At 41.1% G+C, this 27902-nt stretch overlaps 1 protein-coding gene across 2 annotated transcripts in view; it reads left to right on the top strand.

Moving 5' to 3' along the window:
- The first annotated feature begins 3058 nt into the window (after positions 1-3058).
- Positions 3059-27902, top strand: part of LOC107373893 (lysyl oxidase homolog 4) — a 42173-nt gene continuing 17329 nt past the window's right edge. The window contains exons 1-13 of one of the 2 annotated variants that reach the window (XM_070552611.1): positions 3059-3161; positions 3897-4165; positions 4245-4915; positions 5438-5649; positions 17177-17215; positions 17306-17513; positions 17843-18023; positions 19791-19945; positions 20034-20201; positions 20898-21060; positions 21801-22044; positions 25152-25267; positions 26548-26684. In XM_070552611.1, coding sequence (XP_070408712.1) covers positions 3898-4165; positions 4245-4915; positions 5438-5649; positions 17177-17215; positions 17306-17513; positions 17843-18023; positions 19791-19945; positions 20034-20201; positions 20898-21060; positions 21801-22044; positions 25152-25267; positions 26548-26684 — 2562 coding nt within the window. In that variant the 5' untranslated portion in view covers positions 3059-3161; position 3897. Of the gene's footprint in view, positions 3162-3573; positions 4166-4244; positions 4916-5437; positions 5650-17176; positions 17216-17305; positions 17514-17842; positions 18024-19790; positions 19946-20033; positions 20202-20897; positions 21061-21800; positions 22045-25151; positions 25268-26547; positions 26685-27902 lie in introns of those variants that run through there. The other variant, XM_070552610.1, reaches the window with a different exon arrangement.

Raw genomic sequence — 27902 nt, 5'->3', positions numbered from 1 at the left:
GTAGATCCCTTGGGTCCACGTGGCAGGGGTGAGGAGTGAGCATCACCTCACCCCTGCCACGTGGACCAAAGGGACAGACCATCAAGCCTGCTCAGTGGTCAACTTTCCTGGCGGGGTCACCCATGAAGACAGTGGGAGGGTTAAAAACATCTTCTAAAATAAAAGTTCAGAAAAGATTGAATACATTTGTGACACCACTAGAGGGAGCTCTTGAACTAAAGTGTTTCACATTCTTAAACCAGCTTTCATCCACAGAAAAAGTCTGAATGTCTGAGAAAACATTTATATGGTAAATAAACTGTTTAAATGTGTTGTTAAGAAAGAGTGTAAGGAACCATTTTAAAGACCAAAATTCTTGTTGTGGACGCAAGAAAATGTGCTAAAAAATAAAAGAGAGAGAGAGAGAGAGAGAGAGAGAGAGAGAGAGGTTTCTGCTTAAACCAAGAAACATCAAGGGTTTTCTGAGCTTACCCTTAAACTTGATTCCCTTCACCTAAAACGTAACTAGAATAGATTTTTATTCATAAGATTTTGAATTCTAACACCTGTAGTTCTATCTTAAGGAGGATTTATTCTTTTTGAGTCAGAATCCAGTTAACAGAACTACTCCATGCCGAAATACAAAGGGTGAGGGTTCGGGGGTTCAGGTAAGACCACAGATTGAAGACATTTTATTAAAAACAATAACAGAACTTGTAAAGAAAGAAGACAGAAGAAAACTGGGAGGAAATGAGGGTAAAGGTCACCAACTCCAGTCCTGAATGTTTGGTTGATTAAATATCTTCCTCACCATGTTAAGTCCTACAGAAGCCTGTTTTTCCCTCCTTCATTTAAACCAGGTGTGTTAGAGCAAAGAAACCTCTTAAATTTGTCAAATGGTAGCCCTTGAGTAGTTGATCTGGGGTAGAGTAAATGAGGAACCAGTCACATGGCACCCAATCCTGGTCCTTTGAAGGCCACTATCCAGCATGTTTTAGTTGTTTCTCTCCTTCAACACACCTGGATTTAATCAGCAGGTGTTTGAAGAAACTCTGCAGAGCTTTATGACTTGTGAACAGGTGATTAAACAATTGAATCAAATGTGTTGGAGCAGGGAAACAATGAAAACATGCTGTACAGCAGCCCTTGTGTTTTGCAGTAGGTAAAGAGAAGGTAGAATTACTTTATCCACAGGAACTTTATTTACGGGTAGAGAGGGCAGCATCCATCTTAAATAATCTTCTTTTTATCTCTCAGTGAGAGTATACTGACCCCTAGTGGTTCAGAACACAACAGGACCAGGACTGGGCATCCCATTTACTGTATACATGAGCCGTATTTTCATGTATATAAACTTTAGGAGTTCCTGGAAATTTCCGATAGAATGGCTTGGTCCCCTCAGCTGTTGCGTCTCCACCCAGGACAGCTGTGGCTGCATCGCAGCTCATCACCATCAGCAAGTGAATGCATGTGTGAACGGATGAATAGCACACTGTAGAGTTAAGCAATTTGGAGTCCTCTGACTCTGAAAGGAGCTATACAGGTGCAGTTGATTTATCATTAAAAAAATCAGCCCTTTGGGACTCAAGACGTCAGCATATTGCAACCATTTTGGCAGCGAGTGAGCGCCAAAAATCATGCACAGACAACAATAAAACAATTTTATTCCATCAAATTCTATCAGAGAAAGTTGTGTTCAGTTGTTTTCTTACGGTGTGCTCTTTGACTCCACAAAGCTGCGTTGTGGGGGGAATTCTGCTTCGTTTTCAGCACTGAGAGCTAAGAAACTGCTTGTTTTCTTTCCTTTCTTCTTCACCAGCAGCCTTTCCACTTTTACAAATGTCGGTTGTTTGGCGACATCTGTTGATGTCATTTCCTACCGAGTTATACAAGTCCTGCCCAGCAACTCTACCAGGTCATTTCTGAAAACATGCCCCAGTTCAGGTACAGCTATGGCTCCTGAATTTGTTAAACTTGACTTCATTTAGCTCAGTGTGGTTTGTTTCTGCAAGTCAAACTGAGACATGGCTCTAGTGGGTGTTCAGTGAGGGGGGGGGGGGGGGGGGTGTCGTCAGACCCGCGATCTTTACCCGACAAAAAAAGTTTTCTGTAACTTGTGCAAAACCACAATAATAGAACATTTAGATTTTGTTTTTGTCAGACCCTCAACCCAGAAACGGCAGCAGGCGTAAAGCTCTGCACTAGTCAGTGACTCCTCCCCCTAGCCAATCAGTGGCCGACAGTTGCTGACCTTGCATTTTTAGAATGGTGCGGTACGCTGGGAACCAAGTCGAAGCAGGTACTGAAACGTTGGAGTAAATACTGACCCGAGATGTTGGAATAGGCCAAACTGATCCCATTTGTGTCACGCTGAATCGTGCTGGTGGAGAAGGGGCACAAGGGAACACAAGAGCATGAGCTGCAGGGCAAAACTTTTGACTGAAGGATTCATTGACCCAATGACTGAAACAGAAGTAACAATAAAGAGATAAATACCTAAACACACATATATCACAATGTATACATATAGGTATGTCGATGATCACAACACAAAGCTGAGAACTGCAGCTTTGCTCCCGCTGCAGATGACAACGTTTTTATCATGTGGCACCTTAAGTTGTGTGCAGTTTAACATTTTAGCTGTTAGTTTTACTGAAAGAAGGGTTAAACGTTGTGGAAAAAATCCCAAGCTTCAAAAATCAGGAAACAGAAAGGAAGGAGAACAAGATCACACCTGGACACAGGTAAAAATGTCTATAAACCCACCCCAGGGGTTTTCACATCACTTTTCTTTGAGATGCTCAGATCATTACAAAGTTAATGTTTACACCAAGAGAACAGTTTGTTCTGCTTATATATAAAAAAGTTTGCTTTTTTTGTTTTGTTTTGTTTGTTTTTTGTTTCTTTGGATTTCTGTGGCCAGGTTTATTTTTCTTCTTCCAGATTTTCTTTGAAGGGCCGTCTGAGAAGGAAAGAGAAACGTGACTTCAGGGAAGGAGGAGAGGAAAAGAACTTCTCAGCTGAATAAAAAATGGGAGGGACTGAAGAAGTAGCAGATCTGAAGGAGTGACAGAAAAGGAGAGAGGGAGGGAAAAGAGGAGAATAGAGAGTCAGCAGGACCAAAGTCCCAGTTTCATCTCCTTTCTTTCTCCCAGTGACTTCAGGGTGAGACCAACAGACAGGTGAGTTCCATCTCAGCAAATTTCTATTTCCTGTCTTTTCTCCTTTTTTATTTTTTTGAAAATTAAACCCAAAGGTATTTTAAATTAGAGGATTCTGATTTTCCACATCTTTTATCTGTTTAAATTCACTTGCAAGAATGTGTGCCAGCTTACGTTTGCTCACCTTTCCAGAAACCATCTCTCTCACCTGATTTTTTCATCCTTTCTATGAAAAGTTGAATATTTTATTGCTGCTGATGAACCAGAACGTTGCTTACAGGCCAGCTGCTTTATTTACGTGTGAGAACATTTTTTATGACCGTGTTTATTTGCTTTTGTGTCTGTTGGCTAAATGCAAGCAGCTAAACTGGAGGGTTTGCGGAAAGCCAGTTTCCGCTGGCTGGATGGAGAGGCTGCTTTTAGATTTGGTTATTACTCCCCGTCCTGGTCCAGACTGTCTCCCAGGCCTCCGACTGTCCTTTAAATGACCGATTATTTCAAAAGGATATAAAAAAATGAAAAAAAAAATCCATAAATCTTTCACTTTACCACGGAGTGTCCCATTAGGGTTTTAAGGAAAGTTTCTAATTATACGTTTGCCAGGGTGTGGAATGTGAGTTCCATGTCTGTACGTGAGTTTTAGGATTTTTGTGGTGACATGTGCATATTTATTTGGGGTCTCCAGCTTTGGCATCTTCTCTCTTTTTTATTGCCACATTTCCAGTCAGCCCTACTTTGCTGCTTGTCTCTCTCTAGGATGCTGCTTCTCAGCTCCCTGTCCACATTCCTCGTCCTGCTTCTCCTCCGGCTCCCTCAGATGTCTGCGCAGGATGTTCTGGTGCGTCTGGCAGGCGTGGGTCGACAAGGTGCAAATGAGGGCCGTGTGGAGGTGTTCTACGACGGGTCGTGGGGCACGGTGTGTGATGATGAGGTGGATATCAACCTTGCCAATGTGTTGTGCAGGCAGCTGGGCTTCCAGCGCAGCTTTACCTGGGCGCACAGTGCCAAGTTTGGTCAGGGACAAGGTACAGACAGATAAAAGCTCAAAACCTGTTGCTGATTATTATTTTCTTTTGATTTGATCAATGATCTTTCTTGTCCCAGGTTTGATCTGGTTAGATAATGTGCGCTGTAAAGGTACGGAGCTCTCGGTTGCTCAATGCCACTTCAGCGGTTGGGGAATCAATGACTGCACACATGCAGAGGATCTAGGGATCATTTGCAGCCCAGAAAGGAGACCTGGCTTTCCCCCCGCCACTATTGAGGAAACATATTCATCCTCAAACCAGCAGCCGAGCCAACAAATAAACCCACCACCACCACCACCACCAGCAGCACAGTCTTGGTTCCCTGCAGCTCCACCTGAGGCAAACATTCCCTCATACTCCTCAAGAGGCCATGAGATTGCCCTCAATCGCAACCCTTCCAGCTCCCGTCGCAACAGCATCTCCCCGCGGGAGAATGGCCACGAGATACAGATCTTGAGACGGAATCGAGGCGGTTCAAGACAGAGCCAGCAGGCTTTGCCGCAAGGACACCAGCTGCCTTCGCGCCTGGCGAATATCGAAGCCTACAGGCAGAGGCAGGAGACGGTGAGGGCTGGTCCACCTGCCATGAGACAGGAGGCAGAGGGGCAGGTGAGCAGGCAGCCACAACCACCAGCTTACCCCCAGGTCCAGTCTGAGAGCAGGTTCCAGCAGCTCAGCGAGAACCACGTCGAACCCGATCCAGTTTATCCAGACGTGGGACTGGAGTCTGATGCACAGTACACACAGGTAAAAGCACACACACTCACATGCACGCTCACACAGTCTGGTTTCGTAGAGACTAACAGAAATGTCATTTGCAAAGCCACAGCCCAGTAGGCACGTATAATTAGAGATGTCCCTAAAACCTCAAGCTCCTACAGATCCAGGTCCTCTACCCCAACAGGGCCTTGAGTTTAGCTCTTCTTCCAGAGGAAGAAACACAATTCTGCCATTCATCACTTTTGTTTTATTTTTTCTTCTTCTTTTCAACTTGCACGCATCACACGCTGTCACTCTTTTATAATCATCCTGACACATTCAACAAACTTCACTGTTTCCTTCCTGCAGTCCAAGCACGACATGTGGATGATTAGAGAGTAGGATGATCAAAGCGTGTTATCCGTTATTCTGCTCTTGATTGCACGGTGTCTGCTGCTGTTTGTACAATCAATGTGTTGTGTGAGGAGAGCTTCAGTTATCGCTTACAGTTGCCTAACCCTAACTCACGCAGTTTCCTTTTTTAATGCTTCTACACATTCTCGTGAACAGGGATCTGGAAGGGTTCACTTAGAGGAAGCTCGTTTACGGCCCGTCCTGTCCAGCAACGCTGGTGGTCTGGTGACCGAGGGCGTGCTGGAAGTGAAGTACGCTGGAAAGTGGCGTCATGTGTGCGACCAGGGTTGGGACCTGAGCAGCAGCCGTGTCGTATGTGGCGTTTTAGGATTTCCTGCAGCTCAACCGTTTGACCAGACTGCCTACAGGTCAGTATGTGAAACTGGACAGAGGCAAAGAGGAGGAGATATGAAATATATGGTACAAACTGTGCTTTGTTCATGTATTTATGTAAAGGGTGGAAATGTGGAAGCATCTCCTTACAGAGTAGGCAGCTTCTGGTCTGGACGCCAGTTTCAGCCCCGCTTCCTGTAGCAGAGGTTACAGCTGTCATTACCAAAACCACACTTGGCTTGACTCGTCCACGGTGGCATTATCCAGGTCCAGCTGTCCTCCAAGTGCCTCATCCCCTGAGTGGGTCTCAACTCGCGACTCTAAAATAGTTCCTGAGAGACTGTTATTAATGTTGGATCCAGACTAGAAGATTATCACCACATGGCTCGATGAAGGCCAGCTTTCAAAACCTGGTGACTAATCTAATGTAAGTTGGGGAGAAAAAACTGCGGAAAAGGTGTTTAGCAGCATTTAGTTTGATGGCTCAGTAGATCCATTTCTATTTCATTCCATTTATTTATTTTGAACAAACAAAAACTTTGACAAGGTGCAATAAAGCTGACAGATCCAGATGCATCCAGTCTAATTCAGTTAAACTCTTCTCAATATTCAACAATCAAATTTAGAATTCGTTCTTAAGATAAATGTTGTCGGAAAGAAATGTCAGTGCTTCTGTTCCTCACTTTTAAGTAGGTCTATTTAATGTTTCTATACAAAACATGATGATGAATGTCAAAGAACACACTTAACACCATTCATTTGTTTGTTTGTTTGTTCGTTCATTCATTCAGTCATTCATTCATGTATTCATTATTTCATTCAACAAACCAACCAACAAACCAACTGACCAACCATCCATCCAATCATCCATCCATCCACCCATCCATTTACCCATCCATCTATCCATCTATCCATCCTTTCATCATTCATCCATCCATCCACTTATCTATCCATCCATGAACCCAAGATTTTCTTTTCTACATCACATCTGGATCAGTACCATTGCAATCCAGAAAGAAGAAGAAGAAAATATCATTTCTATAGCGCCTCTCAAGATAAAAATCACGAGGCACTTCACAAAATCAAAAAATGTAAAAAGATAAAAAAGCATTTAGAAAATGTTTAAAAATATATTTAAAACGAGCAAAAAATAGACAATTGTGATTAAAAGATGTTAAGAAAGAGAGAGAGTGAATAGGAAAGAGGGAAACCAGTGGATCCTGAGGAAGGTGGAATAGGTGGGGAGAGCAGAATAAAGAGAGAGAGGTGAAGAAGGTCATACAAAAGCCAGCTTGAACAAGTGAGTCTTCAGCTGCTTTTTAAAGGAGACCACTGAGTCCACTGATCTCAGGCTCAGGGGGAGAGAGGTCCAGAGTCTGGGGGCCACAGCAGCAGATGATCTGTCACCTTTGGTCTTTAGCCTGGTGCTGCACAACCAGTAGGCTTTGATCACTGGACCTCAGGGACCTGCTGGGGGTGTAGGGACTAAGAAGATCACCAATGTAAGATGGTGCTTGTCCATGTAAGGCCCTATAGACCAGAACCAGGATCTTGAAATGAACCCTGAAGTTGACTGGCAGCCAGTGAAGCTGGAGGAGAAGCGGGGTGATGTGGGTGTGTTTGGAGGACTTGGTCAGAAGCCGAGCACAGAACTTCAAAATAGTCTCCTACACCTATCTCCTGCATTAGCTTCTGATAGAGAATAGATGGTGAAAATCTAGGATTTGAAAAGCCTGACAGATCTACGTCACACTGTCACTTAACATTCATGGACTCACCCATCTTGGCTCATGACAGGAAAGGCTGTTGTTGGTTTAGCGTCCAGAAAAAAGCAGAGAATCTCTCGGCTAGTAGAAGCTAACCGTTAGCATTAGCAACTCTACCACACAGCAGAACTCTTCCAGGCTTTTGTTATTTGTGGGGATAAAACATCAACTTTGTAGACCAAACAGAGTCAGTGGTAGAGTCAAGTTTCTGTTATCCAATCCGAGGCGAGATGTCCAAATCCTGTAGTCTGAAGCTATTTCTCCTTCAGCTGACTTGTACTTCTAGATTCAGGAGCAGCCGAGCTTTTTTAACCCCGAGTACGACTGACAGGGCATTCGTTCCTACTAGAGACCACTGCAAATGTATTGTTTAAACATGGGACCCACACCTTTTAATCTAAAGTCATCAGAAAAGCAGGAACATTACTTCTAACCCTAACCCTAACCCCAACATCGAAAGGTTTTTTTTACTTATAGAAAATTCCAGCATAGCACGATGGAAGAAAGACCAAAATAATTGTAAATGCAGGTTTTCATGTTTTGCTCATTGGAAAACAACAGTGAATGAAAACGAAAGTAGAAAATATTTATTTGCGAATGAAAACATTTATTTTTGTAAATTTCAAGTGTTGGTTAACTTAACCTTTTTATATTTCTGATTTGTTTGTTAGCTTCTAAAGCTAAAGTGGGAGAGACAGATTTGAATCATAAATAAATAAATCAATTGATCATCTATGTTAAATGCATGTTTAAAATCATATTTCACATTCAGTTCCAAGAAATCTTTGAAAACTTAATGCAGAGGAGACGATGAGAAAGGTTCCAAGCTGTTTACTAAAACTCCTTTGCTCAGAAACTACTGTCAGGTGTTTATGAGGATATTTTGGGGATATAAACTTTTTAATCTGTCTAACTTTAGGCATAAATTTCCACTGAAGCACCTACACAAACGTCCAAAGCCCTCACAAGCATACCATCAAAACACCTCACGTACACCCATATGCTAATGCCTCCCCAACTATTTCTAAAACTGTACACACACACACATATGCTTGCAGAAACACACACACTCTGAGACAGGCAGACACAACCCTGCATGTGTCCTTCTGCCCACAGAGGCCTTTTTAGAGCGATGGTAGGTACTGACCAACAGACTGCAATGTGCCATCTGTCTGTCTGCAATAATTACCTCTTTTGTCCTGAATAGCAGGATGCAAGCTGCCTCTCTTCAGATGCCCCAGCAATTAACAAAATAATAAACTCAGCATCTAATATAGTGTCATGCTTGTGTCTTGACCACTACTTTTTGTATAAAGAAATGTATCTCAACCAAATTTCTTCTTACTGGCTGTCCTATGAGAAGCGTTTGTACGTTTTGCACATCTTAAGTAAGATAGAGGCACTTATTTCCAGGGAGCAGCCTCTTTCAGGGCAAAAAATTGGATCTTGTTCGGTCTTCGTTATGCAAAATATAACCGATGTTTTCTTAAACAACAGCTTTGAAAAATGCCTCCGAATCATCAAATGAAACATCACATTTTTTTGCCAAGACCGAGCAAGGCCACGAATGTTTGTTTTATTTTTGGCCACCTCCACCCCATGTGGGAAATGGCTGAAGCAAATATTTTTGTCTAACAATAAACAAACGAAGGGGGTGGAAAGATTTTTCTTTTCGTTTTTATGCTGGAGCACAATCCCTAGCCTCCATCTGATCAGAAACATGGACTGGACGTAAAGCAGAGGGCAGAGCAAAGCCGTTCTGATCGGACTGAGATCAAATCTCAGCTGCTGTTTGAGTTGGTTTCCTGCCCTCAGACACAGCTTTTGTTCATTTGAGGCGCAGTTTCAAAAGCTGACTCCAAAACTTAAAAGACAGCCGTCAAACTCCAGCCTGGAATTATTTTTTTTGATGTTCAGTAGTGCGTTACTAATTAACAATTAGTTAGCAACGCACTGTAGCACATAAATAATACAGCCAAACAGAACAATAAAAAGTAACATGTAATACTATACTTAAATCATCATGTCACATAAAGTCATTACGAAACAAAATAGCTTTATATTTGTGCAGACTGACACAAATTTAGTATATTTTGTTTCACCTGGCACAGCTTTCAAAGCGTTGTTTCCGTGGGAAGAGGAGAGGGATTGGTCACCAGGATATCCAGGAAATGGATAGTTTGATGTGGTCCATGCTCAACGTGTCTGTTTTATCTCCTGCTGTGGTGTTTTCTGACCATGACCAAGTAGCTTTTTATGCATAAACCTCAATAAATAGTGAGTGAAACCGAATATTACCCATCAAAGGGAAATTATTTTAAATCATCACTGGCTGGGACAGGAGTGGAGGACTCGTGTCGTGTGCTGAGTCCCGCCACCAAAACCAAAACCAGTCAGACCTCAAAAGGCAGACCATTTTATTCGTACCTGGTAATTTCACTGAAGTTATTTTTAATCCAAAAACTGAATTTTGTGGACCGTTGGAACAACCTTCACCCTCAAAATCACAAACTTTAATCCTACTACAAAATACGCTTTTTCTTTTTGCTAAGGCTCATCACATTAGCATCAGCTGTCTCAAGCCTGGTTGTTAACATGTTAAACAAAGATTAATCATTGATTTATGATTTTTTATTAAAAGGGTTTTTTTTGTGCCCATTTTGAAGTATTTCTGTCTAAAAGCTACAAAAGATTATAGCACCTATAATAGATCACTTTCTGAACAGTCTCTGTTTGGAAACGTCCTACGGGACTGATGGGCTAACAGCTAGATTAAATGCAGCGGACATATACATAAACCTTTATGTGTTCAGGAGCTGTTTCAACACAGCAACGATCTACTTTAACTTAGGCTGCATTCTCACCAGCCATTAGCTCATTGGTTGTGTAAAGCCTGGACTATACTGTGCGTTTTTGTCCGTCCCAGACAAATCCCTCGTCGTAAACAGAATCGTGACAAAAAAAAATTGTGACCAGCTCTGCGACAGTGACCAAAATCAGCCTCCAACAGTCTTCAAGTACTGCTCGAAAACCTCCGACTCCCATCTGCAATCGACCAATGAAAATACACCATGGGATTATCGCAAACAGCTAGTGATGGGAATGCAGCACAAATGTTGAATTAGCAACATTAGCAACAGTGGAAGCTACATGCAGGAACAAGAAGACCACTATCTTTTTGGAATTTGGGTTCGAAGACTAATAAAGGAAGAATTAACTGTGACACTTTTTTCCTCTTTTAAGTATTGTTGTTTTGGTTAACTATTGGCTATAATGACCGGCTCAGTAGCCTAGTGGTAGTGTCCACCCTGAGACTGGGAGATCAGGGTTCAAACCCTGGTTGGGTCATACCAAAGACATTTACAATAGGACCCGATGCCTCTCTGCTTGACACTCAACATTAAGGGGTTATATTGGGGTGTTAAACCACCAAATGGTTCCCGAGCGCGGCTGTGTCTGCAGCTAACTGCTCCCCCAGGGGATCGGACAAATGCGGCGAACAAATGTCGCACACACAGTGTGTGTGTGACAACTAGTGGGACTTTAACTTTAACTTATGCTTTTCGGGAGGTGCACTCGTAACATTGCATGTCCTGCTAGAGCGAGACGTTGTTCAATTTGGCCCACTAAAAATTTGCACCATACAGTGGACCACCTTTCTACGATTTGACATGAGCATTCCTGTACAGAAGCTGATAAATGCAGAGTGGTCTGGGCTAAAGACAAAAACACTATTTCTCCAAACATAGGCTCTTCAGGAAGTTGTCTATACTCAAGCATTTGTTTCAGTCAACTTGTGCAAGTATCTTCAATACCATGAATGGGCACACTTATGTCATGGCTTTTATTTTTTTCTTTTGGCCCACACTTCAGATATAAACATGATTCAGTAATCTTGATTCAATTAAAGTTTTTTGCAACTGTATGCAGAGTTTGATTGTCTGAGCAGACCATCCTTTAATTCCCGTTTAAGTAGCTAGCAACAAGTCAGAACAGGAAAAGTGGAGCTTTGTTAAGATTATAGTTTATGATTATGGCCTGTTAGCAGAGCAGTAATTTACCAGATTAAAGTGGTGGAGAAGCATTTTGTTGTTGTGTTTTGTTGTCTGTTACATGAGCCCCAGTCACAAATCAAAGAAAGGCTTTTTAAGAGAAAATGCACTATAGAGCTGCATACTTTTTATAAAACGTCCTTTAAAATGTTTGCTAGTCTCATCGAGGCCGAAATAATTCATGACAGTTTTACAGAATATCCACAAACTGTGTTGGATCCATCCCGGTACATCATCCTAGTGTTTTTAACTGTCCTTGACTTTTTTGGGGGGGGGGTCGATTTAAAATAACTATGATTATAGTCTGAGAAATCCCTGAGATCCTCACAGCTTTTCTCCAAGTCAGCACTTTTTTTTCTGGAGTAACTGCTTTTGTCTCTGCCCGTTAAGTTTCCTCAGCTCATTTTCACAGATGTTTAAGTGCTCTCCCCGCTTACAAAGAGAAGTGCTTAACTCATTTCCCAGCTTCATTGTTTAGTTTCATTCAGTCTCTTTGAAGCTGATGGTAACGTCATCCGTTTCTCCGCTGTCTGTTCACCCACGGCTATTCGTTACATTTTTCCAGCTTCAGCTTCCTTTTAAATCCAATGCTAAGTGTCTTTGTGGCAGTTATGGTCAAACCTACTTTTAATTGTCGTGGCATCATTATGACCCCTTTATTTTTTATTTCTTTGAGGAGGTTAACTGGAATATCTATGGGTTGTTGTGGAGTCAGCATGGAAACCTGCTCCCCCTACCCCGATCCATGTAGTCTAGCAGCGTTGCATTCACACAGCAGCCTATAATAACAGGTTATCTTTGCCTGAGTTTCTTTCCACTGTGGCTTCTGGTATTGTGCTGTCAGAACTGCATCACATGAAGCCGAAGATCCAGTGAAATAAGAGTTTTTTCCTGTTTTAAAATATTTTATAGTTCTGTGATCACAGCCTCTTTGCTGTGGTCTGCAAACTCACTTTTAAATCTCTTAAATAAGAAAGCAAGAGCCGTAAATCAGTTTTAATCTCTTCTCAGCCGGTTAGAGAGCATCTCACTCTAAACGTTTAGCTCACAAGTACAAAACAGAAACGTATCCGGAAACCAAAATGACATGCCTTTCCCCTGCCCTCAAAGTTATTCCACACGCATAAAAACTTCAGCTTTACATCTCTTGTGTTGTGTTTTCTCAGCATGCACTCCTAAGGTTTTGTAACAATATTGGCTTTGAAGAGCCAGTTCCTGCAAAGCGAAGGCAGGGAGAGCAGATATGTACGTGCGTATTTGCATGTCTGGTGTGTGTGAACCAACATGCTACTGCTGGACCACAAAGCAGACACTGCCAAGCGGAGCAGGCAATTATTTGGGTAGCACTCTCACCCTACTTTCCCCGCCTTCAAACCATGAAGCAACACCCCCACACTGTCTTTCTCTCTCATTTTGATTTACTGTTGCTTTATGTCAGACTTTAAATGGTGCAAACACATGGTTGACTTACTTGCACAAGCCATATTCAAATGGACAAATTCATACAGCTTAAGTGGTTTAATGTGTCTTTTCTAACTCAGGAAATATGCAAGGTACTTTACTAATCAGGAAGCAAAGCTTAGGAGGGCTTGATTGTGTAAATACTACAAAATGTAAATGTTTACATTAGTGATGTACCGATATGAAATTTTTGGGCCGATACCAATATCCAATATTAAGATCACTGTTATGGCCGATAACTGATATACTGACATTAAGGCTTCTAAAATCATCAGATTTTGTATAGAATTAAAATTATTAAAGCTGAATTTACGTTATTATGTATTCACACCACACAAATTTAGGGTTCTGAGAAGATTACATTCACTGTTCACATGACTAAACAATCACACATCACCCCCCTCACCCTCTGAAACAGGAAAACAAACAGAGACGAGATGGAAAAAAAAACATCGGTTGTTAATGTCAGCCCGGTTTTATTTATCGAACCAATACCGATATGTTAAAAAATGACTAACATTGGCCGATACCAATATTGATGCCAATATATTGTCCATCCCTACACTTACTATTCATAAAAGCTATTTTGGAGTTTTCTGGAAATAATTTAGGACTCCTTCAAACCAAACATATTGTAGCCTCTAAGGTTAGGATTAGGGTTATGAATGAATGAATGAATGAATGAATGAATGAATGAATGAATGAATGAAATCTTTATTTCGAACATTATAATAAGAATAAAAATAACTATTATAACAATAATAGTAATAACAAAGTCATTGTAGACATTAAAAATAAAATCACACTGATAATCACACAAAAATTTCATTATCATATTCTGTTCGAAAAGGAGTAGGAGGAAGCTAGTGCTTATTAAATCCTACCCCCCTTTTCCCATTTGTTCAAGATCAAAAGGAACAATGTTGTTCTCCTAATTCATCATAAATTTTCTATATTCATCAAATGGTCCATGCAAAATAGTTCCACATACCTTTTCCATTTAACCACCACACACAGCGATTAACATTCCCTACTACACATAATTACAACACACCCCATTTTCTTTTGTACACTTACACCCTCACATAACTCTTTGGATCTTTTTGAGTGAAAATCTCTCTTCCTCCCTGTACCTCATGAAGACCATGTTTTTATACCACTTTCTAAATTGGGTCATACTTGGGCATAGCTTTAAATCACTATTTAACCCATTCCATAATTTTACCCCACAAACAGAGATGCACTGACTTTTTAACTGTTGTTCGCACAGACGGGTATTTTAAATTCCGTTCCTCTCTCAAATTATATTGTTTATCTCTATATAAGAAATACTTTTGTATATTACCAGGGAGTAGTTTGTCATTAGCTTTATACATTATTTGTAATGTCAAGAATTGAACAAGGTCAGTAAACTTTAATACTCGTGATTTCAAAAACAGGTTGTTAGTATGATCTCTGTAGCCCACTTTATTAATAATCCTGATGGCTTTCTTCTGTAATATTATTATTGGTGATAATGTAATAATAATAATAATAATAATGCATTGAACTTATATAGCGCTTTTCTAGACACCCAAAGACGCTTTCACACACTCTCACATTCACACACTGCTAGTGATGGTAAACTACTTGTAGCCACAGCCGCCCTGGGGAGGTCTGACAGAGGCAAGGCTGCCATTTGGCGCCATCGGCCCCTCTGACCACCACTAACACAGGCAAGTTGGGTGAAGTGTCTTGCCCAAGGACACAACAGCAGGATACCCCTGGCGGGAGCTGGAATCAAACCCATGACCCTCCGATCATGAGGCAACCCACTCTACCACCTGAGCTACTGCTGCCCCTAGTTTTATAAGTGTTGCCCCAGACCTCTGCACAATAATTTAAATATGGTTGCACCAGTGCACAGTATAACATGTGAAGTATATTGCGATCCAGGAAATGTTTCACTTTATTTAATATGGAAATACTTCTTACAGTTTTGTTGTGAATATGTTTTATTTGTTGTTTCCAACTAATTTTATCATTCATTATAACACCCAGAAATTTATAATGATTCACCCTTTCAATAGTTACACCATCAATATTCATCACAATTTGGGTGTTTACTTTGTTATTCCCAAATAACATGTATTTCGTTTTTACTTAAATTCAATGATAATTTATTTTATATCAAACCATTTTTTTTACTTGAAACATTTCTGCAGAAAGTATTTCCATTAGTTCGTTTAATTTTTCCCCTGAACAAAAAATATTTGTGTCATCAGCAAACATTACAAACTTTAATATTTCTGAAACCTTACAAATGTCATTAATATATAGAATAAATAACTTTGGACCCAATACTGAACCCTGTGGAACACCACAAGCAATGTCCAAGTATGTTGACGAAAACTGTCCCACTTTCACAAATTGCTTCCTGTGGCTCAAATAACTTGTTAACCACTTCAAAACAGTCCCCCTAATCCTATACCGTTCTAATTTGTTAATTAAAATGCTATGATCAATTGTGTCAAAGGCCTTCTGAAGATCCAAAAAAATTCCTACAGCAAAATGTTTACGATCTATTGCATTTGTGAGTTCCTCAATAGTGTCCATTAATGCTAATGAAGTTGATCTATTAGATCTAAAGCCATACTGACTATCTGATAATATCATACATTTATCCATTGACATAGAATGATGTAACAGTCTTAAAAGCATCAACAAAGCCAAATGGTCATAAAGTTATTACATTATAACATTTTGTTTCACTTCCCATCCCACAGAGCAAGTTATAAGCTGTTAGTATTTTTTACTTATAGAAACATTGACTACGTTTACATGCAGCCAATATCCGGGTTATGATCGGGTTAAGGTCGGTATTCGAGTTTCTGAGTTGATCAGAATAACCCGTTTACAAGCATAAATAGAAAGAGTTACCCCTAACTTGCATAACCCGATTTAAATGCGGACGTTGGGGTAGCGTCAGGACGTATGGACTACGTCAAGACGCAATATGTGTCATTTACGGTTCTTCTTGTTCCGGTATCCGTGAAAACAACAACATGTTTCCCATGTCTCTGTACTTTCGGCCGTCAACAAAAGACATAATGTTCATACTTTTCACCAGACCGATGAAGACAGAGGTTTCCTCGTCACTCCAAAAGTGTGGTGCTGTGCCGCGACTCGCCATGTTGCTCCCAACTTGTTGTTTACTTCCCGGTGTTCTGGCGCATACAAGACGTCTCGCTACTCAAAAGACCAAGATTCCTTGCAAACAGAGCATGCGCAGAACACACGCTTTGATGGGGATATCCCGGTATGCGTTTACACAACCAAACATTTGGGTTAGAAAAGAGTTACCCCAGGTGTAGTAACCGCGTTTTTAAAAACCCGGTTATGAGCATATCCAGGTTTTTAGCGGTGTTTGCATGGCCGTGTGGAACTGGGTTATTGTGAATATTCGGGTTTTAAAAGGGTTACTGGCTGCATGTAAATGCACTCAATGCAAACCCATAATCTAATTTCCCAACCAAACTAAATTCACTGGTAATTGAGAATGTTCCCACCATGTTTACTGACTGTTTATAAAAACAATTGGTTAAATTTGATATTTTAAGTTGTTGCGGAAGACATTTTGAAGAAATGCGTTTGCCTTTACACCACCGGATGATTTATAATGTAAAAAGTTCCACAATTGGTCATAAGTCATTAACTGTTAAGTTCAACCCAAAGATAATAAAGTAGTTCCTGTTTGGAAACTTTTTCTGTTGGCCCCAACATTTCCCACAAGCCTGTCTAACCTCAGACATTTGCCAAATAAAGAAATGACACTACTTCATTTTGACAGTTCAGAGAATCCTGTTGGAGTTGGCAGACCTCAACAAGGTCTTTCTTAAAGAAATTGACACATAGTGATCTATTCATACTTTTAATGTTTTTTCTACACACCAGACTTCCACTATAGACTTTGTGGATAGAAGCAGAATTACCCCCGATGGTAGAACAGGAAGTTAAAAAAAAAAATCAAATGAAAGTGAGCGGATGGTTTGAGGGTGAAAAAGAAACAAGGAAAAGAGGACATTCAAGATTAGGATAAAAATAACCAAACATAGAGACTATTTTATGTTATTCCCTCCTTTAAATTGGTATTTTCACTTTTTTAAGCTAAAGTTTGATGGATGGGAGAAGGGTTTTGAGTATAAAAGTGTTGGTGTGACAATAGGCCGTGGAAAGGTACTGAATTATCTCAGTGTTAAACTGTTCAGTTGCTTGGGGAAAACATGGCTTTCTTTTTTTTCCAGAAAACTTTGGGATTCCAAGTTAGCTGATCCTTCATCGAGGTAAAACCCGCTTTTTAAATGATAGAATATCGTCTAAATTCAGTCACATTCTTTCCTTTTACCATTCTGTCTACTTCGTTCCCTTTCCAGGCTGAGTGCCCTGATCAATAAGAAGGCCTACTGGGTGGAGAAGGTGCAATGTCAAGGTGTGGAGGTGTCTTTGTCCCAGTGTCAGGCGCAGTTGTCCCTCCCCAGGAGTGATGTCCCATGCCGGGGTGGAATGCACGCAGTGGTCAACTGCGTCCCTGGATTCCATTTCTCTCGCTATGGCAGAGCGCCTGCTCCACCTGCTGTGCCGGTTTGTGCAAAAACCATTTCATAGGAGAATTTTTATTTTTTTTGGGGGGGGTTGAACTTTATATTTGTAAGACTCTTACCAAACAGCTCCTCTTTAATTATATTAACATACATTTTAAAAAGTTTTGAGGGAGTTGGAAAATTTGTAATGAAAAATGGAACAAAGACTGAGTACCATAACTGAGGCCTGCACTGAACTTTACTAAAAGCAAATACTGAAGTACAACCCAGACAGTGAATTGTTTAAAAATAAATCAATTTTAAAACTATGATTAATGGATACAGTTTTATTTTTCATCAGTTTAATGACTTGAAAACGGTTCCTTCCAGCCTGTCGTTCGCCTTAAGGCCGGACCTCGTCTTGGAGAGGGCCGTGTTGAAGTTTTGAAAGAAGGAAAGTGGGGAACAGTCTGTGACCACCTGTGGGACCTGAATGCTGCTAGCGTGGTCTGCAGGGAGCTGGGTTTTGGGACGGCTAAAGAGGCTCTCACCAGGGCTCAATTGGGCCAGGGTAAGCCAGGACTTGTACTTAAAATGCTTCTGTGATTACATCACATTTCATCTCATTAGGTTTTGAAAGGTAAATGTGGAAGACTGCTAAACGTTTAAAGGTGAAGTAAACAGAAAAACATATATACTTGTTCTTTTTGGAATACGATCAGTTACGCTGATTTTCATGTGTATGCTATTTCCTGGATTATCCACTAAAAGAAAATAGATGGAGAAGCACTCGGGTCAGAAAAAGCCACACAGATCAATGCCACACTGAAATTTTACATTCACAGACTCACCCGTGTTGTGTGATAAAGGGAAGAATGTTGTTGGTTTAGCATCTGGACAGCAGAGCACTTTTTAGCTAAAAAAAAAGCACTTTTTAACTAGTAAGAAGCTAATGGTTAGCATTAGCAACTCCCTATGGCAGAACACCTTCAGGCTTGTGTTATTTGTCGAGACAAATAAATCAATGTTCAAAGCAAATGGAGGCTGTGGAAGAGTTATGTTGTTAGCCAATCAGAGGCGAGATGTTTGAATTTCATGAATACTCATGCAACTCGAAATTCTACCACATTCTCCACAAGCTAACTACCTCTTGAAACAGGAGTGCCAGAGCTTCTTTTTCACAGAGAACAACTCACAAGTGCTAGAGACCACAAAAATGAATAAACCTCTAGTCCAAAACCACCAAAACTAATATGATAAGCAGTTATTTGCTAAACATTACAGACATAAAAGGGAAGCCCAAGTTCACTGAGCACACAGAGTATGATTAGTTGAACTCAGTCATTCCTTTTAGACTAAACACTTCTCAGTTTAAATGGCTGTTACCAAAGACATCACTCCAACTCCACGGACGTTAGCAAACAAATAAACCCAAAGAAAATGCTTACAGTCTGACGTCTGCTTCTATCACAGAAGCTGATTGTTGAGGAATTCTACCCATGACCAATTATACAAGTGTAAACTAAGCTAGGAGGGTCAGGCCACCAAATGAAGGGAATTTGTTGTTGCCAAAATAAACTTGTTGAATGAGAACAGTTTGCTCGGCTTTGAAATGGGGTTGTCAGGCAATCAGCAAGCATTCAGATGTAATTGTGATGGTCTTGTTTTGTTGTGGGCAAGAAAGTTTGGCCACTGAAGTGGCAAAAGTGGAGTTTTCCTCCAGAACAGCATAGACCCTATACTCTCTCGCACTCACTTGTCCTTTTTTTGTCTTGCCATACCTCAGCATTCACTCTGTAATCACGTGCATTTCCTCCCATTATCTTTCCGCCCAAATGAGCACTTAGCGTGATCTTTAATGCTCAGTGTGTTTCTTCCGCTCTACTTTTCCTAATTAAATAATTCATGGAAAGCATCTAAGTGTGGCTTTAGGGCCGGATTAAACTTGGTGACATGGCTGGAGTAGAAATCACTGAGTGTTAGAAATGGTTCAACATCCTTCATGACTTATCCGCTGCGTAGTCAGGGGAGACGTCTTGACACTGAGCGCAATGACATCATTAGCTATTTAAGGCCAAATTATAGGGCTTTAAAGGGCTTCTGCTGGGGCCTCATACACCTACCCAAACAGATCTTTTGAAACCTTATTTCTACCATTTGCAAATTTGAATCTATTTTGGTCCATAAAGCAGAGTGTTCTCTTGGTAAGCTCCATTTCAGAGCCACATCAGACGCTCAGATCACATCTGGGCTACAGAGCCATCAGGTTTAAGACTCTTTTATATGAGAGTATACCTCTATGGACGAGGCTAATGAGGCACATCCTTAACCCCTGTAGGTACTGGTCCCATCCACATGAACAGTGTCCAGTGCAAAGGAAGAGAGATGTCCATAACTAAGTGTGAATACAGACCAGTACCACTTTACACCTGTAAACATACCCAAGACGTAGCGGTCCGCTGCAACGTCCCAAACACTGGCTTAAAGGCTACGGTAAGATATTCACAAAAACGTGCTTCTATATGATAATAAAAAAGTATTTTTTCATTGACAACTTTTTTTTTCCCACCCTGCCATGTAGGTGCGCCTGGCAGGTGGCAGAGATCCTGGAGAGGGTCGTGTGGAGGTGCTGATGGAGGTTGGAGGAGTGAAGCGTTGGGGGTCCGTCTGCAGTGAGAACTGGGGCCTGAATGAAGCCATGGTGGTCTGTCGACAGCTGGGTTTGGGATTTGCCGCCAGAGCTCATCAGGTAAATGATGCAGAAATTGCATCATGATTCTCTTTCTGATTCTGAACTATTGTTCTTTGTGCTCTTGTGTTTCCTCCTCTCTCTCTCTCTCTCTCTCTCTCTCTCTCTCTCTCTCTCTCTCTCTCTCTCTCTCTCTCTCTCTCTCTCTCTCTCTCTCTCTCTCTCTCTCTCTCTCTCTCTCTCTCTCTCTCTCTCTCTCTCTCTCTCTCTCTCTCTCTCTCTCTCTCTCTCTCTCTCTACCCTGGTGTTTGTATGACTGCTGTGTTATTATCGAGGCCTGAAGCAATTACAGGCTTCTCAAACGTCCACTTCCACTGCACCAAAAATAAAAGAGGGAAAGTGAGGCGAAGAGAGATCGGGGGAAATTCACAGAGCAATCATACTGAAAATAGAACAGTGCATGGAAAAGGCAAATTGAGTGTGCTTGGAGGGGAGGTAGGGGGCAATGGTGGCTGGGAAAATTTAACAAGCCGTTTTAAAATTGTGAAAAAGGAGTGGAAAATGTGATAATGCATACTGATAGTGCCTATAAAGAATGGGTTTTGGTGTTTACTGCAGTTTACTGCAGAAACTGCTGCATGCTCTCAGCTCTGATACTTTTTACGTCTTCTTATTGCTTTTTCCACAAGTGTTTGCTTTCAGTCCTTTTTCCAGGTTTGGTGTATGCTTTCATTCTGTTCTTGTGTTTCTGTGCAGGAGACCTGGTACTGGCCGGGCTCTTCAGATGCCGGCGAGGTGTTGTTGAGCGGGACCCACTGCGTCGGCACTGAGATGTCCATCCAGCAGTGTCGCAGAAATGCTCACGTCTACTGTCCCAGAGGAGGAGACGGAAGAGCTGCTGGAGTCACGTGTGTGGAGAGTGAGTCTGGAAACCGTAAACACCCCCGCATGTGTTGCACAGTGATCATTCAAGGACATTTTTTAAAATGTGTTTACAGATGTGTGCAAGAACTAGTGGATTAACGCCGTGAGGCTGTTTGTCTGTTCAGATTTTAAAATTAAATGTAAACATGGACAAAGAGATCTAACATCTCAGCTTGTATTTAAATGGTTTCATGTTTGACTCCGGGTGAATGTGTGTACCAAAACTCTACATGTGATTGTTACTTAAAAATATAACAACATAAAAGTGATCAAATTCTATCTTGTTTGTCTGAAAATTTAAGTAACTGGACACAAGTTATTGATTATTTTGAGCGAATAATCAGATAAATAACCCAAAAGTCTGATTTACACATCAGCCAGTTGCAATAAATCAAACACTTTCTAAATCATTGTGATGTTACTTGATGACTGAAAATGAATAAAAACTGACCTTTTTGGAGTTTAAGAGTGACTTCGTCATACACACGTGACTAACTCATCTCAACTTGAAGTTGGAAGACAAACATTAGCCAAGAATTGCAAACTTTTATCTTTATAAGTGGCTAAAATTTGAAAACTTTAGATGATATTAGCAGCCACAGTTTGGCCTAATTATGCTAGAATGTTACAACTGGAAATGTTGGAATGAAGTCACACACCACGCAGTACAAAAAAGATTAAAAGAATAAATGATTAGCAGGAGATTGTTTTAACTGAACCTTCTGAACGCTGCAGCTGCTCCTGACCTTGTGGTGGATGCTCAGCTCGTCCAAGAGACGGCCTACCTGGAGGATCGACCTCTCCACCTGCTGACCTGTGCGAATGAGGAGAACTGCCTGTCGTCCTCTGCTGCTAGGATGAACTGGCCCTACGGACACCGTCGCCTGCTGCGCTTCTCCTCCCGCATCATGAACATGGGTCTTGCTGACTTCAGACCAAGAGCCACCAGAGAAAGCTGGACATGGCACCAGTGTCACAGGTAAAACTAAAAACAGGTTGTCAAATAGACGTTTACTACAGAGTTGTCCCATAACTGCTGTTTTAGGAGTGTTGTGTACATTGAATGAGACATTTTTTGTATTCCAAGAATCCATGAGAAGTATTAAATTCCAATAGACCTGTTGTAAGGCCAGGGTTGGGTTTAGCCAATCCTGGTCTCTGATGAGGAACAGCGGATCTACTCTGAGCCTCTCCTGGATGACCGAGCTTCTCACTCTATCTCTAGGGAGAGCCCAGACACCCTGTGGAGAAAACTCATTTCAGCCACTTTTATTCAAAATCTCGTTCTTTCGGTCACTACCCAAAGCTCGTGAGGGTAGGAACGTAGATCGACCGGTAAATCAAGAGCTTCGCCTGCTGGCTCAGCTCGTGCGTTCCAGCTTCCAACTTGGAAAAATTGGATGCCACCAGTGTTGTTGAGTACAAAACTAAAAGAATTGTAAAAACCAAGTCTTCTCCACACCTAAATAATAGTGACACACACACACCCTTCAATAATTTTAGCTGGTGATTTTAATTTTCATGTGGATAATCTTTTGGACCCTTTGTCGATCGATTTTTAAAATATTCTTAATTAAATGGATTTTAGCCAACACGTCACACGGCCAACTCACAACAGGGGGCACACCCTAGACTTGGTCATTACGCATGGCTTGTCTACCCGTGTGCTCTCTGTTGTTGATTTGGCTGTCTCTGACCACTGTTGCGTGTTTTTTAATATCACCGGTTTCACCCAGCGGGAGACCTCTGTGAGAAGTGTCAGGAAACGTCATCTAACCCCTGAAGTGGCTGCAGGTTTTATTGATACCTTAGAAAGGATTCCTCCAATTACTTTACCTGTTCACTGTGATTTTATTGTGAACAATTTTAACAGCAGGCTTCAGTCCACCCTTGACCGTCTGGCTCCACAAAAAATTAAAAAGATACAGCCTAGACTAACATTCCCATGGAGGAACAAATCTCTCAGAACCCAAAAGAGGAACTGCAGGGTGGCAGAGAGAAAATGGAGGAAGAATCAAATCACTATAAACTATCAGATATACAGAGAAACTCTAAAGTCATACAATAACGCAGTAAGGAACTCAAGGTATGCATACTTCTCCAAAATTATCTCAGAAAATAAGAATAATCCTAAAATCCTGTTTTCCACCATCAATAAAGTTTTTAACAACAACACTGATGCATCTCAGGAAACACCATCAAACTCTCTCTGTGATGAGTTTGCAGACCACTTCAGAGGGAATACACACAATCAGATGCAACATTTTACCCTCTCTCAGTGACATGGTTTTATCGAAATCTGAGTGTGTACCGTTACCAGAGAAAACACTGGACAGTTTTGCCCTGGTTGAGGCTGGAACTCTAGATACAGTTTTCTCCTCAGTGAGGCCCACCACATGCCTTTCAGATCCAGTTCCTACTTCATTTTTTAAGCCATTTTATGAATATTTTAGAGATGAGATTTTAACCATGATGAACTGTTCTCTTCAAACCGGGGTCTTTCCTGCTGCCTTTAAAGGGGCAGTGGTGAGGCCCCTGTTGAAGAAGAGAAACTTAGATTTTAGTGATTTTAACAACTTCAGACCGATATCTAACTTACTATTCTTAAGTAAAATTTTAGAAAAGCTTGTTTTAATGCAGCTTAATGATTTTAGTATTGCACATAATGTCCTAGAGAAATTTCAGTCTGGTTTTAGAGTAAACCACAGCACTGAGCCACCATCAGCGTCAGCCTAAGGAAGTTTGCAGCCGCAAACGAAACGTAGCGGGAAAACAGGTAAACAAAACTGCTCTGTGTATTAAAAAAGAACGACAGCATGGAATTAGAGATACGACACAGCAAGAACACACCTAAGATGTTAGACATCTGTAAAAATATATAGTTCATTCCAACATCACCAAAAAAATTTTAAAAATTAAAAAATCAACAAACTGCATTTTTATGTGGAATTTTTGACAAGAAAGAAAGTTGCCTGACCAGTTTATAAGCAGCCAATCAAAAACTAATCAAATATCTAATGAACAGGAAAAATAGCAAACTCATATTGTTATGCATCTTTCAAATTAGGCCTTTAACATGATGAAAATGCATTTTTGTAAGAAATGCTTTCTACCTGTTACCATTAATCTGTATTTATCTTTTTTCTAAAATCAAAGTTTCAGCAGAAATGCATATGTTATTGCAAGTTAATTATACATTTCTACTGTAACTTACAGTTTGCTGTTTATCTGGTTTTTATATAGGTTTACTTTAAGAAAAGAAGCAAAAGCTAAATGTCAGCCTGCTCTTGGCTTGTGTTTTGAGACTTGGTCTTTAATAGTGATCCTTTCTGCTTTCTTCACCATCTGCTTATAGAAAGGTTTGGGTTTTTTCTGGTATTTACATGTAAAAATGGAACAATATCTAATTTGTCAGGACAATGAAAAGGCGATAACAATGCCATGTAGTCCCACACGAAAGGGGACACTGATCCTAACGTGGCAAAAGATAAATGTGAATTTTAATCCGTACCAGACAACAAGAAGCAGAAAATTAAATCCCTGCAGCTGAAGCTAAATGGTTACTTTAGATTTGGGAAGTGAAACATGATCCACGACTAAAGCACATAACTCTGTTACTAAAATGTGGATTATAAATAGCATATTTTCTATAAAAGTCTGTTATTTAACACAATAAACACAAGTCCGAGATGAAGTTTACAATAAACACCATCCTCTCTGGTTAACCCAGTTGTTCCAGTCATGCTGCAGTCAGAGCAGCAGGGCCTCTTATCTCAGCTGTTGTGGTTTCATGTACCAGAACAAGGAGCTCCGCCACAACCCAGCCACCACCTACTCAACCAGCAAACACATGGTTTAACTTTCAGTTTTGGTAGCTTTTTTTTCTTTAAAGGGAATGGCTCTGCATTTAGGAAGAACAACACCGGACTTTTATTTTCATTTCTGAACTTTCGGAGTTGTTGTCTGAAGCCTGCAGACAACCAAAACAGGATTTGTGGAAGGATGAACAAAAAATAAATAAATAAATAAAACACTTTTTCTCTTTTCTTACATGACTTTGTTCTTTTGCTTCCTTGTTGTGTGCAGACACTACCACAGCATCGAGGTGTTCACCCACTATGATCTGCTCACGCTCAATGGAACGAAAGTAGCAGAAGGTCATAAAGCCAGCTTTTGTTTGGAGGACACCTACTGCCCCGAAGGTAAGATTGTTTGTGCCTAAAACAGTTTCAACTTCAGAGCTATGACGGCATCAAATATAAGAAAACATAGGTTGACTAACATGTAACATCTGCAGTCTAAAGCTTTAAATGGCCTGTATTTGTATATGGAACCCTTAAGGGTTCTACAACCCCCCAAGGCGCTTCACAACACAATCAGTCATCCACCCTTTCACACACACATGCACACACGCACATTCACACGCTGGTGATGATGAACCACAACGTAGCTACAGCTGCCCTGGGACGCACTGACGGAAGAGAGACCGCCGAACACTGGTGCCGCCGGTCCCTCCGACCACCACCAGCAGGCAAGCCAGGTTAAGTGTCTTGCCCAAGGACACAACAGCAGCATTCTCTGGCAGGAGTTGGGATTGAACCTACAATTTTACGATTACTGGACAACCTGCTCTATCTCCAGAACTACTGCTGCGCTATTTGAGGTCTAACGCTTGAAGAAAGGGTTCTGATTTGTTAACGAGTGTTGATGATATGAGAAGTCAGTGTCTTACCTGCAGTCAGCATGACTACAAACTAGAAATCGGCACGTCGCATGTGTGACGTTACCACATCTCCTCTCCCCCGTAGCATAGCTGCTACTTACCAAATGACCAGATTTATGGTGGTTCTTTCCTCCTGTGGCAAGTTTGCTGAATTTACAACTCTTTCCCCTCAGTTTTCTTCATGTCTGCTTCGATGATGTCACTTTCGTGAAGCACATTTGTAGTCCTGGACTTATTTTCACACAAAACCTAAAATAGTGTTTCCCCCTGTTAGAAGACAAGCGCGTTTTTGGTATCAAAACGTGTCTTTAAAATTCTCGGACATCATATGTGAAATCCATGGCTCAAAACAAGCGGAATTAGAAAATAGCGTTTTTAGCCCCATTGACTTGCATTCATTTTTTCGTTCTTCCAGGGACCCATGGTGCGGAAGTAGATGGGCGTGACTTAGGCTCCCAATAAGCCAATGGTGTTAGATATCCGCTTACGTGCAGATGTCAGTCCCAAAGCGTATACCTGGACTGATTTATGGGAATATTAACTGTTGTGTTTTAGATCTGTTGCCCAGCTAGAGGATTGTAGAAATATGGAGGGGGTTTAAGGTGCAATACATTTTTCCATCTCCAAATGGTGCCATCTGACGAAAAACCCCTACTGATTTCTGTTTCGATTTTCTTCAGTAGATATTTAGGACCCAAATTACAAATCTACAAATAACCTTGTTTATTTTGCTTTTACGTGCTTCCATGCATGTTCCAGGTCTCCATAAGCGATTTGCCTGCTACAACATGGGAGATCAGGGTATCTCTGTTGGCTGCTGGGACACGTACCGCCATGACATCGACTGTCAGTGGATTGACATCACAGACGTGCGACCTGGTGAATACATCTTTCAGGTCAGTTTTACCTGCAAAAAGAAGCTAATCTAATAAAATTAACCTTCGTTTTAGTGAATCAGCAGCTATGCATCTCTGCAGCAACTTTCTGGATGAGACCTAAAAGTAAAAAAACAAACCAGAAACTCGAGAGTTCATGTTTCAACATCTAAACTCGCTCATGAGATAAAAGCTGTGATAAAAGGCTGTAATTTTAGCTAAGTGGCTCCTGGCTGTCTCTCCAGCCATTCAGGTGTACACTGCGCGTGCAGTTTTCAGGGTGTGTGCGTGTTTAGGGAGAGTAAATTTAGTCTGGATTTATATAGAAAGCAGACCTGCATTTAGTCCACCCTTTCAGCAAGTAGGAACCTATTGGCTGTGGAAATGCCCCGTCAGCACTTCAGTTTTTTGTTTGAAACGTGACCGAGTCCACTTATCCTTCTGGGACACCCAATCTGCTGCTCATCTGTCCTCCATCTCTGTCATTTATTCTATTTATTCCTGACAGCACAGTGGTGTTTACATCACAATCTGAACATTCATGTGGACTTCTGCATGATGCATGTTCTCTTCGTATGAGCCTGCAGACATGTGACATGCATGTCATAAAGCGGGTCTGCAGCGTCGCCGCAGCATCGTGACCCAGCAGCACTTTGTGGTCAGGACTGTGGTGCAGCTGCAGATGAGCTCCTCATAAAACGGCTGCAAAGAAGCTAGAGGCTGAGAAAGGGCGTAGATCCATCTTCGTCTTTCATGCAGCTGGGTGTTTCTGTGTCTTTACCAGGCGTCGTAGGGTGGCAGCTACTTTAGGGACCATGCATTTAAACTGTTGAGTCATGTCCACCTCTGCTGGATTGCTTCTGATTGCAACTAAGAATCAGCAGTATAACCTCACAGGCTTTTACATGACACTGACAGCCTTTCATTGTTCTGTAAAACTGGCTGTGGGCTCTTTGTTTCACATTATTACAAGAGCTTTTAAACGGTCATCAAATGACACCAACTTAATGCGTTTTACACTTAGACTATAAAGCACACGCTGAAAAACTTGCTGCTCTCCCGTTGCAATGTGTGAAAATATATATATATTTATCACGAGTTTCTAAATTTGGCCACAAAATGTAGTGAAAAGGACACAATTATGAATATTTTCATCCTAAATCTGACACTGTAAATATAAGCGTAACCGCACAATTTAAACAGTATGTAAAACAGTTGAAGCCTGGTTGCTTTAATGAA

This window comes from Nothobranchius furzeri, chromosome 6 (genome assembly GCF_043380555.1).
Source record: "Nothobranchius furzeri strain GRZ-AD chromosome 6, NfurGRZ-RIMD1, whole genome shotgun sequence".
In the NCBI taxonomy this organism is placed as follows: Eukaryota; Metazoa; Chordata; class Actinopteri; order Cyprinodontiformes; family Nothobranchiidae; genus Nothobranchius; species Nothobranchius furzeri.
The sequence above is the reverse complement of the archived record's forward strand: the minus strand, read 5'-3'. Positions and strand labels throughout refer to the sequence as shown.